Source organism: Adiantum capillus-veneris, chromosome 1 (assembly GCF_014529385.1).
Source record: "Adiantum capillus-veneris isolate H3 chromosome 1, ASM1452938v2, whole genome shotgun sequence".
Taxonomy (NCBI): Eukaryota; Viridiplantae; Streptophyta; class Polypodiopsida; order Polypodiales; family Pteridaceae; genus Adiantum; species Adiantum capillus-veneris.
This window is the reverse complement of record NC_140931.1, coordinates 155,799,798-155,815,847: the sequence shown is the minus strand read 5'-3', so window position 1 is coordinate 155,815,847 and position 16,050 is coordinate 155,799,798. Positions and strand designations below refer to the sequence as shown.

The 16,050-nt window shown below is 43.8% G+C and overlaps 1 protein-coding gene across 5 annotated transcripts in view; it reads left to right on the top strand.

Annotated features, from left to right (window-relative positions):
• Positions 1 to 16,050, top strand: part of LOC147465854 (sterol 3-beta-glucosyltransferase UGT80A2-like) — a 72,562-nt gene that overhangs the window by 41,881 nt on the left and 14,631 nt on the right. For 3 of the 5 annotated variants that reach the window (XM_086522464.1, XM_086522469.1, XM_086522457.1), the window contains 7 exons: positions 1,749 to 1,812; positions 1,914 to 1,971; positions 2,063 to 2,240; positions 2,354 to 2,484; positions 2,583 to 2,685; positions 3,298 to 3,374; positions 4,332 to 4,379. In XM_086522464.1, coding sequence (XP_086378590.1) covers positions 1,749 to 1,812; positions 1,914 to 1,971; positions 2,063 to 2,240; positions 2,354 to 2,484; positions 2,583 to 2,685; positions 3,298 to 3,374; positions 4,332 to 4,379 — 659 coding nt within the window. The remainder of the gene's footprint in view (positions 1 to 1,748; positions 1,813 to 1,913; positions 1,972 to 2,062; positions 2,241 to 2,353; positions 2,485 to 2,582; positions 2,686 to 3,297; positions 3,375 to 4,331; positions 4,380 to 16,050) is intronic. The other 2 variants (XR_015189519.1, XM_086522474.1) reach the window with 1 other exon arrangement.

The window sequence follows — 16,050 nt, the reverse complement described above, 5'->3', positions numbered from 1 at the left end:
GAGCTTGACACATCATTGGGGACCAGTAGGATGGGTTGGTCCCCCCCCTAAAGAGAATATCTTTATTTCTAAAGGAGAATCTTTACGAGCACAGGAACGGGGATAACGCTCGTTGTCCTCTATTCTTTCTTTGTTCTTTTGCTGCTTCTGATTGAGAGAGTGAGAGAACTACTCTCTAACTGCTAAGAGGATTTTCCCCCTCTTTTGTGAGATTTGGGAAGCTCTCTAAAATGAGAGTCTATCTTCCACAAACCTCCTCGGAAGATCTCTATGAAGAGAGTCTATCTTCCGCTCATTGGTCACCTTTGTACCTAGTCTTTCTTGCAATAAACACAAGGAAGAAACACGCAAAGCGCGCACACACATGCTTGCTGTAATTTTCTGCACATAACCTGAATTATTACATGTGCACGTTCCAATGCCGAAACGGAGGCCTTTTTCACAATGGAATTGCACCAAACTTTGTGTATACGTAGGGTAGGCTGAGAAGGATGAGATTCTATGAATGCTCTGCTGAAATTCACGCTAATAGAGGTGTTTAGGGGCTGAAAACAAAGGATTTACAGCCACTAGACTCGAGAAAGAGAGTGTATGTTGCAACTTTTTGCGACAAAACTTCTAGAGAAAGTGGCTATGGCTAGCAACCGAACACATCTCTCATAGAGATTCTCATGTCTAAATATCACAACGCAGAAGAGTGCTCAAAAGAGGTATCTCAAATGCCATTCCACTTCCTGAAAAGGAAGTTGGCTCATCTCATTCTGGTTAGCAGAAAAAAATCGATTGGTAGTTGACTCACCTTGACAACAAGGTCTACATCTTCATGTGTTATCCATGTACTCGAAAGTGTACATGATACTCATGCTGTGTTATAGCTTTTGTGAGTTCGAAAAATTCCTTCCCTTTTGAAGATTCTTAGAGTGAACACGCTCAACCAGATGATCCCTTAACTTGGTTTCAGAGCAAACCCGCTCATCAGATAAACTGGGATTTCAAATATGGAATTCCGTGAGCATGGGCCATAGCCGTCTCTTGCTCCTTCCCTCATAAAGAGGGTGTTCATTCACTTGTGCAAAAAGCACGACCATATCTTCCCGAAATGATTTTGTCATAATGTCCTCCCATAATAGCAGGTAATCTATGAGGAACTACCAGATACCATATCAATTAGTGACCTTCCGGATGGTTTAGCAAATCAGTTCATCTCATAGAACAATGTTCTAACTTGATCCTACTCTCATAAGCACTCGAGAGTGATTATCCTAACTTGAAGATTGTTCTAAATTGATCCTGCTCTCATAAGCACTCGAGAGCAATCGTCCTGGTTAGACATATGCATACTTTGTGCGAAAAAGAAAACGCGCTTAATAATTTCCTCAAAGATGTAACTTTGATCAAAGATTTGCCCTCTCACTTAAAGTTTGAGGGCCGCCTGTTCAAAATCTCACGAGTTAGATTGAATTCCTGCACTCCAAAACTTTCTCCAGATAACAACGTATTCTCCGAGGAGAGGTAACAAAAATTCGTTGTTTTTATGTTCAATGGTTCCCACCCTGCTACGGGGATTAGATTCTATGTACATTGAGGTGTACACTTTCAACTTGTATTGCTAACTCCTCCTTCCGTTGCAAAGTATCTTGCGGATGCGTCTATGAAGTTCGGGTAAAAGTCCTTCGTTCAATTTCTTCATCTTAAAAAAATTAAAATTAAAATTTCCTTATTTATAATTGTGCTTTGAATGTTTGTAGGACATGCGCATGTTGCTGAAGCCCTGAAGGTTCCATTACATATCTTTTTCACCATGCCATGGACGTAAGAATTATAATTTTCATAATAGCAAAAGAAAAGGGTTAATACTGTTTTCTGTAAATTAGGGCATATTATGAAAACTTATAATTGCTATGTGTTTCCAGACCAACTAGTGAGTTCCCTCATCCTCTTTCTCGAGTACATCACTCTGCTGCCAATCGGGTTGGTCTTCTCGAAAGCATTGTCATGCTATTGTGATGATGAGTTCTATCTTAATGCTATTCTAAACAGCCTATTTTTTGCTTCATTGCAGCTATCTTACCAAGTTGTGGACTCTCTCATTTGGTGGGGAATACGGGACATTATTAATGATTTCAGAAAAAAAAAGTTGAAGCTTCGGCCTATCACGTATCTAAGTGGATCTCAACCCTCTATGTCGAAGATGCCTACAGGGTACATATGGAGCCCACATCTGGTTCCAAAGCCAAAAGGTGCTCAGAGTTTGTTTACGATTGTCAGAGAGGTAGCAGACATCTGTGTTATCTGTTGCCTCCCCTACATATTGATGTTGATGAATGATACGGACGATTATGGCTCCATGCAGATTGGGGATCCTTGATAGATGTGGTAGGATTCTGTTTTCTAAACACGTCTCAAGATTATAAGCCCCCGGAGTCCCTTGTGGGCTGGCTCAAAGCAGGTCCTGCTCCTGTCTACGTGGGGTTTGGAAGCTTGGTACGAAAATACTCGTAATGTCTCTGTTCTATTTGTACGGGAATGGTTTGTTTTTATATGCTTGTGGTAATACTTGTGGACATTGCTGGTTTTTGCAGCCTGTTGAAGATCCTGAAGGCATGACACAAATCATAGTTGATGCTTTGAAACAAACTTGTCAACGAGGAATTATTGACAAAGGTTGGGGCGGCATTGGAGCCTGTAAGTATCGTGCATAGTTGACTTTTGTGCTTTCAGCTAATTTGTTAAAGAGCAATACATGTTTCCTTTGAAAGTCATCCTATCACAAGATAAGCTGGTCATAAGGGGATGTAAGTTTAACTGGGACTTCAGGCTTAGTGGCACAGGGTCACTTTTTTACCCACGACTACTGTAACTATGAGGTTACAGACTGATAAAAGTCACTGCAATAGAGAAGGTTTTCACTTACATCTCCCTCTCAGAACGTCCTGCTAACCTTATAGTTTCAGTTTGCCTATTGAAACAGTGGTATCCATGTCACGTGGCTTACTCCACGCTAGTTGCAAACTTTTTTACAAGTGAAAAATAATGTCATGTATAGGTCGAAACTGACCTATGACTCATTTTTACAACCTGGATTGATTTCTGATGCTTTTGAAAGTATTTGCAAAGCTTGTCATCCTTGTCTATTGTATGCCTTAACCAAGTCATCTCTTGCTGTATTTCTTTCTAATGTATGCTCTTGTGTTCATATTTGTGGAATTAGTGGGACTCTTTGACATTGACCACAAGGCTTGTCATAAATCTTCCCTTGTGGAAATTACTAACCTCAAAAAGAGTGTTTCTCTGCAGTGAAAGATCCATCTGATTCAATCTACCTTCTGGAAAACTGTCCTCATGATTGGCTGTTTCCTCAATGTGCTGCTGTGGTAAGCACGGGTTCTTTTTTTTAATGTGGGGAGCATAGTCACTGCCACTCACAGATAATAGCGAATTGATTGTAATCGTGTCCCTCACCCCCACATCATCCAATCAATGAATAGCTAGAGAGAGACAACTGAAGCAGTGAGACATTTCATGGGCACGCCTTAGGAGCACAACAACGTAGGGACACACCTATTACTTAACCAGCTTGCAAATGGAGATGGATAGATCTTAGTATATCTGGGAGGAAATTTTTGTTATGTCCATACCATGGGAGAGGGGACCTAATCTAGGACACCAGTGCAATGGGTATCTAGTGTTTGGGGGAACATCAGTGTGTGAACACGGCGTGTGTGGCTTGTCACCTATGAAAGGAGTCAAAGCCTCATTTGTGATGATGACCGCCTTGGCAAGAGAGGGGAATTGCTTCCAGGAGAGCTCTTTTATACACTGCCACTGGGAGGCATACAATGAAATGTATATGTAGCGGAGGTACTCTGTCTGTAAACATCAGCAATTTAGGCATCTCTCTCTCTCTCTCTCTCTCTCTCTCTCTCTCTCTCTCTCTCTCTCTCTCTCTCTCTCTGACATGGTATCAGATTCACCAGTTTGTAACGAATTGGTCTCATAGGTCATTTTGGCCTTTTGAAGACGTTAATATGTCATTTCATTTCATTTCTCTCTCTTGCATGAAGATCGCTGCCTTTTTTTGCTTGCAAAGTAGAGTTTGGAAGATCAGTGTGGAAACCTAACTTTCTAGTTTAAGAGTTTTTGGTTTTATAGAAGAGAGAACCCTTTTACGTCCGTTTTTCATTTTTTTTCTACACATTTAAGACTTGTTAAAAGGCTATGTTGCCTTTTCTTTTCTCTCAATATAATTGTTTAATAGTTTTTAATTTTTCCATTGCTTTAATGGGCGTCTTAAGTTGTAAAGGGTACACTTTTTTTGGATTTTCTACCAGGTTCATCACGGAGGTGCCGGGACAACAGCAGCTGGGTTGCGAGCAGCAGTAAGATTTTATAGCTTTATTTGCAAGATTACCATTGTCATGCATCATGTTCTGTCCTTCTATGAATCATTTCAACTGCTTACTTTATTGACATACAATATTTGGGGTCATTCTGGAGGGTCCATATGTTGCAAATGGTTCTTCATTGAATGGGAAATTGATGTTGTGCATATCTATTTTTTGGTTTGAAGGGTTAAGCTAGATTTTAAGTCTTCACTTTTGGGGAGGTCTTAAAGCTGTGTTGCAAGAAACGCCATCCCCTTTGCTAGAAATGGAATTTATTCGTTTCTAGCCCAGGTGACACTAAATGTGGGGAAACGCGGGCATTTTGCTGAAAGAGGAGGTTTGCGAACCCGGGTTGGGTGAGTTTGGGTGGCGGTAGGTGAGCGCATAGGTCGAGTGCTGAGAGACAAAGAGAGGAGTATGGAGTCTATTGCGCAAGCTACAAGAGAGAGCTACGATTTGTTGAAGTCCTCAAAAACTCAAGTGATGAGGTTTTGGGACCCTTTTTATTGAAATGGGCCATTTGGCCGACAATGTAGAATCTTTAAAAATAGTCGAAGTGGCCCAAAGGCCAATAAATGAAGTATAATGCACGTACATGCCCAAAATGATGGGCTAAAAATATAAAGAAAATATATTCGTGAAGCTCTCGATCTTATACAGAAAATAAATGAAGTATAATGCATGTACAGGCCCAAAACGGTGGGCTAAAAATATACAGAAAATATATTTGTGAAGCTCTTGATCAGAGCTACATGGTGGAGACGCTCCGGAGGTGATGTTTCAACATTTATCCCAACAACCTTCCACTTAAAAGGCTCAGAGAGTCGCGTTTAAGCCATGTAACTCCCACCATCTATAGGCAATGCTCATGTGTGCACTTTTGGTTAGAGCATCTGCAGGGTTTTTATATGTATTGCTTTTGATCAATGAGACCAAGTTATCATCAAGCATCTGATAAAGTGGTTACCGCACATCAATATGTTTAGTACGCGCATGAGACATGGCATTTTTGCTAAACAGATTGCACTCTGGCTATCATAAACAAGGACAGGCGTGTCATCAGGCTATCCAAGCTCACCGACTAGGCGGGCTAACCATATGGCTTCTTTGGAAGCTTAAGTGACTGAAATATATTCAGCTTCGGTAGTAGAAAGTGCAACTATTTTGAAGTCTAGAGCACATTGAAATAGCACCATCTACTAGTGTGTAAATGTACCCACTAGTTGACTTGCGGGTATCAACATCACGTGCCATGTGAGAATCACAATATCCTTGCAGTTTTAATGGACCTTTTCCATAACACAAGCATTTACTTTTGATCCCTTTGAAGTACCTCATTATGGACTTTACAACATCCCAATATAATTTGCCAAGATTAGATATAAACTTGCTCACTACTCCCTTTGAATAAGCAATGTCAGGTCTAGTGGCAACCATAGAGAGTTGCAAGCTGAAGCATAAGGTAATCCCCTCATAGCATTGGTTGCATCATCATTTTTTGGGCAATCACTTGCACTCAACTTTACCACGAATTGCAATGGTACGCTCAAAGGCTTAGCATCAGCTATATTGAATTTGTCAAGTAATTTTTTATGTACTTTTGTTGAGACATAAATACTAGTTTTTGTTGTGACACGTGACACATCCAACCCTATGTGTCCGTGGACAAGCTACAGCATGACAAGGGTTCAGTTCAGTCAAGTCAGTCTAGCTTAGGAAGCGATCTGGCACTTTTGTGGGTCTGTTCGCAGACCGTGCATGTCTAGATACTTAGATTAGATGCATATCCTCTGGTTGCACACAGCATGATCATCAACATTACCATCAGATTTCCATGAGAACCCATCAAGAGCATTTTTACAATGCATAGACCTATTTTTCCTATTCTAGCCAATTTTCACTCATTATTTTTAAGTGACTTTTGTTGGGAACTAGGTAGGGCAAATTTGATAAGCTTGTATATAAGAAAACCCAGCGCTAGCACCTTCTGGCAGAAGAGGCAGCAGGAGCACCTTGCTCACAGGCAACTTTTCAGCAGGACCCCAAGTTTCTCTAGCGTTCTCCCTTCCATAAGTAAAAGGAACCTTGAGCACAGTTCGGAGCACTCATCTTGAGCAAAGTTCAACATTCACTTCCGCTGCACCTTACATTGGTATCGGAGCTTTGGCAATTGTAAGGTGCAAGGAATGAATGTTGAACTTTGCTCAAGATGAGTGCTCCGAACTGTGCTCAAGGTTCCTTTTACTTATGGAAGGGAGAGCCTTCCGTGCCTTTAGTGAGAGAGTGCAATGGGACATAAACAAAGTGAATGGACACTGTGAATGAAGGTGCATGAGACTGAGAGATAAAGAGAGAAGAGAATACGACACCAGAGACGTTGTAAAACCTCCTCCAAGGGCCCCACTCTTGATGGCAAGAGCGGTCTACTATTGATTGCACAATTTGATACAATGATGCTGATGCGAGTCTAATGGCTACGTCGAGGCCGACGGTGTGGAAGACGAGGAGGAGACTAAATCTAAAAACCGAGTGCTGCGAATCTGCAATTGTCAAAGCCGAAGGCTGATCTGCTATTGCAAAAACGTTGTCCTTGCTGCTCTTCTAAGCGCTGGTTGAGTAGTGCAAAAACGCTGATTGGCTGGGATCAAAAACACTGGCTGCTGTGGGTTAAACCGCCAGGAAAAACGTTGTCTATGGCTGAGGTAATGCTGCAGAAAACGCTGCCTTCTGGTGCTTTCAAAATGCTGGATAGGCTGGCTATTGTAACGTTGTACCAATGGTTGGGAAACGCTTTCGGCAGGGCCTTGCTTCTCGCTGAATCTGCTGGTTGGAAAGCGCCTATGCAAGGTTGAAAAAGTTGATGGCAGTGCTGAAAAACGCTAGCCTTCTGGGCTCCAAAGACGCCAGGTTGGGGGGGGGGGGATCGTCTTGCTGAGAAGGGTCTCCAGAGGCCTGTTGCACTTTAGTGCCTGATGCTCTCCTTCTTCTTCTGCCAGATAGTGCTAGCCCTAGGTTGCTTATATATTATCTTAGCAAAATTGCCCTACCTATCACTTAATAAATAAGTGAAAAATGTCAAAAATAGGAAAAATAGGTTTAATGCACTGGAAGATTCCCCTGATGGATTCTAATGGGAATGCTTATGATCATGCTGTGTGCAACCGGAGGATATGCATCCAATCTAAGTGACCGTCATGCACGGTCTGCGAACAGACTCACAAAAGTGCCAGATGACTTCCTATTCTAGACTGGCTTGACTGACTGGACCTTGGTCATGCTGTAGCTTGTCCACGGACACATAGGGTTGGATGTGTCACATGACATCCCCTCCTTTTCAAAGTGAGGTATAGTACCGAACTGTATGGCGTCGAAGGAGATCGCCAATAGGGCCTGGAATTTTGGAAAGGACTCTTCGCCGGCCCACTCTGATGTGTGGGTCGTGCGATACTTGAACTTCATAAGGGTCTGCAACGCTTGCTTCTTTGGGCCGCGCCGAAAGCGACACAAAGTCTTCTGTGGCTCCTTCGATGCTTCAACTTCGTCTAGAGTCATGCTTCTTCCTTCTTCAAGAATCTCCATGGCTGAAAATTCCTGAAACTACTTCCAACACGAAAAACATGAACATACCTATTCCATGTAAAGTGACTGGAAAAAATCTTGTCTTCCTAAAGACTGTGCATGCAATGTAGATGAACAAAGAGACGGAGTGCCAAACCACACACGTAAACAATGAGATCGAATCTTGTCGTGGTGATCTAAATCAGTCCACTGTGACAAAACGCAATGAAAATAACCATGCTTGGTGCTCATACTTTCTTGTGCTCTTTCTACGACTGTGTCGTGCCAAGGAAGAGACATGGAATGTGACTTTTTTGAATACTTACTTTTCAGCTTTTCATGAATAATCCGCATATATCCGTGCTCAACGTACAATATGTCATGCCTAGGAAAAGGGATCACATAAAGACGCTGACTAAAATACAGGAAACGATCACGAATGAAACACTCGTATAGTGCGTGCTGACTAATCATGCGAACATAATACTTCCTGTGAGGGTTCTTTGGACCTAAGCTCGAGAGTCAAAGATCGGTTCTTTGTGGTTGATCGAATCTTCTTGTGGGGGTTCTGTGGACCTCGACTCGAGAGCCAAGATCGATTCTTCGTGATCGATCGAATCGGCGACGAGGTTAGCTTTGCTAGAAAAAGCATCAACTAAACCATCATCCTTGTGAACAATCACGTCTTGATCATACAAATCATCATGCTTGTGAGTAATCACATCTTGATCATGCAAATCATCATGCTTGTCATTGTCCTCCAAATCATCATGCGTATCATTATCATTCAATTCATCATGCTTATCATCATGCAAATCCTGTGCATCATGCTTTGGAGAAGACGAGACCGAGAGAGTCTCCTTTTCCTGAATCTGTTCAATCTTCGCCTGCACATTAGAAATGAGAGATGGAGAGTGAACAACTTGCTTTCCACGAATGACAATGGGAGAGTCACTTTTGGCACTGAAAGTGAACGTATTTTCCGCCCAATCAATGAGATGGTTATGCCATAACTATGTTAGACTTTGTAAATAATTAATGTATTTATGAGAAAAGAATTATCTAATTAGTTGTGTACACATCAGAATAGATTTAGCAGTTCTGGGGCCTCAGGTGCGCCCAAGTTTGGGCCAGTGCACCTCAGGGAGACCCTAGCAGAAAATACCCTGAAGCCCTAGTGATTGGGAAATCGGGTCTTTAATGAAGGGGTAGATAGTAGCCTCAGATTTCAGGCTCAGAACATTACGCGCGCTAGTGCAAGCACAAGAATGAGATGGGGTCCTTAGAATAATAACCCTCAGGCCTGAATTATTTTATGGCCTTAGGATAAGTTAAAGTATTTTTAAATTGTTTATGCCGGACCAAATGACCGGACGAGTGCGAAGAGGTAATGCCAGAGCAGTGCTGGTACGGCATTGCGCTGGGGAGCAGGTAACAGTTTCATTGGATTGCATCTATGTGTGCAGTTGTGGTTCAATTTGCACATTTCATTAATAGTTTGTGAACTTTTAAAAGTGAAAGTTGAAGGGTTTTTAAGTTATTAAGTAAGTGTGCCAAGTGGCACACTTACCAATGCAAACTCTCTCTCTCACTCTCACTCTCACCCTCTCTCTCTTCGTAGCGCCCCCTCTCCCTGATGGCTATTTAGGAGCCCCCCCTTCCCCCATTTTCAGTGTTGGCAGTGCTCCTACCCCCCCCTATTGTGAGTATGCTTTACGCATTGGAGCCCTCCATGGAAGCTTGAGAGCAGCCCTTTGCGACATATGTGGTGGCCTCGTGCTCCCATTGTCTAGAACAAGGGTTCTCATAGCCATAGCCAGCTTTTGGTGAAGTTTCGTCGTGAGAAGTTGCAGCAGGCACTCTCTTCGTGGAGTGTGGTGGCTATAAATTTTCTGTTTTCAGCCCTTAATCACCTCCTGTAGGGTGAATTTCAGCAAAATACATATAGAATCTAGTTCTTCTCTACCTACACTACGCGTACACAAAGTTTCGTGCAATTCCATCGCGGAAAAAGGTCTCTATTTCGGCTTTGGAAGGTGCTCAGGTCACATTTTCAGGTTATGTGCAGAAAATGACAGCAAGCATGTGTGCGTGCATTTTGCGAGTTTCTTCCTTGTTTTTGTTGCAGGAATGATTATGCATAAAGGGACTCAGTTAGCTGAAGGGAGACTCTCATTTTCGAGAGCTTCCGTTGAGTTTTGTGGAAGATAGACTCTTGTTTTCGAGAGCTTCCCAAAATCTCATAGTAGAGCGAAAATCCTTTCAGTATTCAGAGAGTAGCTTTCGCACTCTCTCAGTCAGAATCAAAAAAGAAAGAATAGAGGACGGGCTATTGCCCCGTTCTTGTGCTTGTAAAGATTCTCCCTTAGTAATAAAGATAATCTCTTTATGGGGGGGACCAGCCCATCTTGTGGTCCCCAATGAAGTGTCAAGCTTTCTCTCTCTCTCTCTCTCTAATTCTCTTGAGTATTTGAAGTACAATTAAAAGTCAGTTTACGCTTCCGTATTTTTGTGACATATGCTCACGAAACCATCGAATGCCCAAAATCATATCACATCTTGAGAGAGGAGAGACTAAAAATTTTCTACAGAAAGCAGCTTGTTGAACTGTAAACAACACATCAAGGCACTCTATCGTGATGAGAGAATCCATACCGGGAGCGAAGCAAGAGACCTCAAGAGGAGATTTCTGACTAACCTCTAGGCGGCCTCTCTCAACAAGAGAGGGACTAATCACATCATGCATACTGCCTGGGTCAAACAATATAACAAAACGCTGCCCTGTCATATGACCATAACATTTAATGAGAGATTCATCAATGGGAGGGTCAGGAGAAACTTGGGACACACTCGTGTTGTCATTTATTGCATTGACAAAGGAGGTGGGTTCTGTGGATTCTTTAGCTTCATTCGATTCAAGCTTAGGACATGTTCTTTTTATGTGACCCTTAATGTGACAATGAAAACAACGACCTTCCTTAGAGTAAGTGCTTTGCTCTTCCGCCGTGATGTATCCTCCTAGAATTCCTTGTGCTACCTTTTCATCTGGAGTGAGCTTAGGTTTAGCAATTGTGTTAGCTTTACCCTTAGGTTCACTTTGAGAGTTCTTTTCTGAGAAGCTATTGGAAGATTGGTTAGAAGAGTTACCATTCTTACCGTTCTTACCGTTTTGAGAGGTCTAAGAGGTACTTGTCGAAGTCTTGTTTTCTTTAGGCTTTCCCTTCTTGTGCTTCATCTCTTGTGCGAGAGCAATCACTACCGCCTTGTTGAGATCGATTGGATCGAGCACCTTGACATCATACTTGATATACTCGTCCAACCCATAAAGAAATGCCTCCTTGCGTTTCGCATCCGATTTGTGTAATTGAGTGCCGAGTTGCAAAACACGATTAGAGAAAGACATAACTAGCATACCATTTTGCTTGAGACCGCGCCAATCGTCCTTCAATCGTGCGAGGTACTGAGATGGCATAAACCGCGCCTTGAGCTTGTCTTGGAAATCGGCCCAATTGAAGGAAAGGGGCGTGAATTCGTCGGCTTCCTCTAGGTGCGCGGCTAACTGTGCCTCTTGCCATGCGTGGTACCAATTGATGACATCAACCAGCAAGATACATAGCTGCCGTCAAAACCTTGCTATTTCCTGTCTTCTTAGTTGTCGCAAAATAAGCATTAAATTGATGCAACCAAGAATGAATAACCGTAGCATTCATCTTACCATCATACTTACTAAACTTGATCTTCTTTGTGACTGGGTTGCTGGAGTCCGAATCTCGGCTTGCGCCACTTGATGAACTACCAACATCTTTAGCTGGCTCGGACTTCGAGGCGAGAACATGTCGTAGAAACTCTTGCATGCGTTGTTCACTCTGTGCCGCACGCTCTGCTTGTCATTCTTCAGCCGCCAAAGCGCGCATGCTCACGCTCACGCTCAAAGGTGTCTTGTCTGAGTTGGCGTTCACGCTCCAAGGCTTCTTGTCTTTCTACTTTTCTTTCTAGTTGTGCCATCGCCACGCGAGTCGTTTCTTGTTGTTATGTCATCATCTCTATCATCGACTTGACCATCGCCTCCATAGGATTTGGTACAATCCATGGCCTAGATGGGGAAGGGGGAGGGTCGGGAAAATCTCTTGGTGGGGAAAACTCTTCTTCACCACTCCCATGCTCACCACCTCCATGCAAAGTATCCATTCCGCTTTGGGTGATGACTATGCACTGTGATCTTTGGTTCTTAAGTTCACGAGGAGCTTGGGTTCTTGTGGGTCTTGGGTTCTTGGGTTCTTCTTTCGCTTGCAATGTGTGTTAGAGAAGGATCTTCTCGCATACATCCGTGCTCAACGTACAATATTTCATGCCTAGGAAAATGGATCACATAGAGACGTTGACCAAAATACTGGAAACGATCACAAATGAAACACTCGTATAGTGCGTGCTGACTAATCATGCGAACACATAATACTTCCTTTGAGGGTTCTTTGGACCTAGGCTCGAGAGCCAAGATCGGTTCTTCGTGGTTGATCGAATCTTCCTGTGGGGGTTCTGTGGACCTCGACTCGTGATCGATCGAATCTGCAACGAGGTTAGCTTCGCTAGAAAAAGCATCAACTAAACCATCATCCTTGTGAACAATCACGTCTTGATCATACAAATCATCATGCTTGTGAGTAATCACATCTTGATCATGCAAATCATCATGCTTGTCATTGTCATCCAAATCATCATGCGTATCATTATCATTCAATTCATCATGCTTATAATCATGCAAATCTTGTGTATCATGCTTTGGAGAAGACGAGACCGAGAGTCTCCTTTCCGTTTAATCTTCGCCTACACATTAGAAATGAGAGATGGAGAATGAACAACTTGCTCTCCACGAATGACAATGGGAGAGTCACTTTTGGCATTGAAAGTGAACGTATTTTCCGCCCAATCAACGAGAGGGTTATGCTCACGAAACCATCGAATGCCCAAAATCATATCACATCATGAGAGAAGAGACTAAAACTTTTCTACGAAAAGCAACTTGTTGAACTGTAAACAACACATCAAGGCACTCTTTCGTGATGAGAGAATCCATACCGGGAGCGAAGCCAAAGACATCAAGAGGAGATTTTTGACTAACCTCTAGGCGGCCTCTCTCAACAAGTCACATCATGCATACTGCCTGGGTCAAACAATATGACAAAACGCTACCTCGTCATATGACCATAACATTTAATGAGAGACTCATCAATGGGAGGGTCAGGAGAAACTCGGAGCACACTCGTGTTGTCATTTGTTGCATTGACAGAGGAGGTGGGTTTTGTGGATTCTTTAGATTCATTCGATTCAAGCTTAGGACATGTTCTTTTTATGTGACCCTTAATGTGACAATGAAAACAACGACCTTCCTTAGAGTAAGTGCTTTGCTCTTCCGCCGTGATATATCCTCCTAGAATTCTTTGTTCTACCTTTTCCTTTGGAGTGAGCTTAGGTTTAGCAATTGTGTTAGCTTTACCCTTAGGTTCACTTTGAGAGTTCTTTTCAGAGAGACTATTGGAAGATTGGTTAGAAGAGTTACCGTTCTTACCATTCTGAGTGTTCTGAGAGGTTTGAGAGGTACTTGTCGAAGTCTTGTTTTTCTTAGGCTTTCCCTTCTTGTGCTTCATCTCTTGTGGGAGAGCAATCGCTACGGCCTTGTTGAGATCGATTGGATCGAGCACCTTGACATCATGCTTGATATACTCGTCCAATCCATAAAGGAATGCCTCCTTATGCTCCGCATCCGATTTGTGTAATTGAGTGCCGAGCTGCAAAACACGATTAGAGAACGAGATAACTGGCATGCCATTTTGCTTGAGACCGCGCCAATCGTCCTTCAAATGTCCGAATGACTGAGGTAATGTTGCAAAAAATGCTGCCTTCTGGTGCTTTCAAAACGCTGGATAGGTTGGCTGTTGTAACGTTGTACCAATGGTTGGAAAACGCTATCTACAGGGCCTTGCTTCTCGCTGAATCTGCTGGTTGGAAAGCGCCTATGCAAGGCTGAAAACGCTGATGGCAGTGCTGAAAAACGTTGGCCTTCTGGGCTCCAAAAACGCCAGGTTGGTTTTTGGGGGGGGGGGGGGGGGGGAGGGGGGATCGTCTTGTTGAGAAGGGTCTGCAGAGGCCTGTTGCACTTGAGTGCCTGATGCTCTCCTTCTTCTTTTGCCAGATAGTGCTAGCCCTAGGTTGCTTATATATTATCTTAGCAAAATTGCCCTACCCCAGTTCCCAACAAAAGTCACTTAATAAATAAGTAAAAAATATCAAAAATAAGGAATATAGGTTTAATGCACTCGAAAATTTTCCCTGATAGATTCTGATGGGAATGCTTATGATCATGCTGTATGCAACCGGAGAATATGCATCTAATCTAAGTGACTGGTCATGCACGGACTGCGAACAGACTCACAAAAATGCCAGATCACCTCCTATTCTAGACTGATTTAACTAACTGAACCCTGGTCATGTTGTAGCTTGTCCACGGACACATAGGGTTGGATGTGTCACGTGACAACAGTGTTCTGTATCACTCAAGGAAAGAACGACAAGAACCACATAAAATTGGTCGCACGTAACCCAAGACCTCTTGGGCGTGTCGATTCCTAATCGTGTTTTGAAGAGTGACAGGAATCCCAAGAAAGAAGGGCTTGTCCTGCCCCCCTTGTGCCTCTTTTCACTCATTGAGAGCGGACCGTGCACTTAGCGGCCGGCCAATCGACGTGAGGTGGGAGAAAGCAACCTTGGTGTGAGCGCAAGGCCGCCAAGGGGTGCGCCCGCAGAAAAGAGCAGAACTCGGGTGAAGAGAAGATCCTTCTCTAACACAGATTGCAAGTGAAAGAAGAACCGCAAGAACCTCAAGACCCCCAAGACGCAAGACCCCCAAGAACCCAAGTTCCTCGTGAACTTAAGTACCCAAGACCACAAGAACCCACAAGAACCCAAGACTTCAGAGGATGGTCATTACCGGAAGCGGAATGGATCCTTTGCATGGAGGTAGTGAGCATGGGAGTGGCGAAGAAGAGTTTTCCTCACTAGGAGGTTTTTTCGACCCTTCCCCATCTACGCCAAAGATTCCGAAGCCAAACCTGTTGTGCCATGGGTAGTCCCACAGACAGTGACGCTGACTCTTCAAAGGATGGTCACAAGTTGCGCATGCTACCGAAAGGCCACTATGTACTAGCCAGCTCCCCACTGCTGTAGCTCTATGTGCAACGAGCCACTGGAACAAAGTGACTCGCCGCGGTTGTCTGGCGTCCCACAACCTCGCCCAAAAGGCTGACAAGAACCCTCCTCTCGCCAATGAAGTGCTGCAGCAGGACAAGCCTCTCTCCGTGCTGCTAGTATGTGACGTCCCAGTCGAACAATGTACTGGAAAAAAGGGGCCCCTGGATGGTCAGCTGAGGTGAAAGGGTCCCTCCAGAACCACTCTCCAAGATCCCACTGTACTCATGCCAGTGGACAGCTCTGCCAAGCCCAAAGCCTCCAATGGCCATCTCAAGAGCTATTGGGTCAGGATCGATGACACAAGTTCTCTTGCAGATAGATGCCCACTACTCAGATCCTTTGAAAACAACATTTTGCAACCTATGGAGCCTCTACTGAGACTGTGTAGTCGACCCTCTCCTTGTATCTCAAAGAACATGGAGGGTACAGTCTCTGAGCAAGCTCGAACTGCGATGAGGACCTCTAGTCGCGTGAAGGTCCCCATCCATCTGGGAGCTGTTGTCTCTAGAGGTGTGATCCACTCAATTGGTATTGCCTCTGTGATGCCCGACACATGCTTTGCACCCCTCTCATGCGCTGTAGCTGGATGCTCTGTAACTCCTCTGGCGAAACTGAGAACTAAAGCCAGTCACCTAGAGTGCGTGCTAGACCCTCTGCCATGGGACCTCAAGAAACATGAGGCCTGCTACCAACCAAGTGGCCTCTCTGAGTGCCGACCACGGGGTTCCAAACAAGGGGTTGTCTCAAGCGCTCTTCCGTGCAGATGGGCTGGTGCTTTTCCAGGCCTCCGCTGTCGCTCCCAATAGCGAAGCAGGCTCACAACAAAACGATCCTCCAGTCTCCTGCTCAGACCAACTCTACA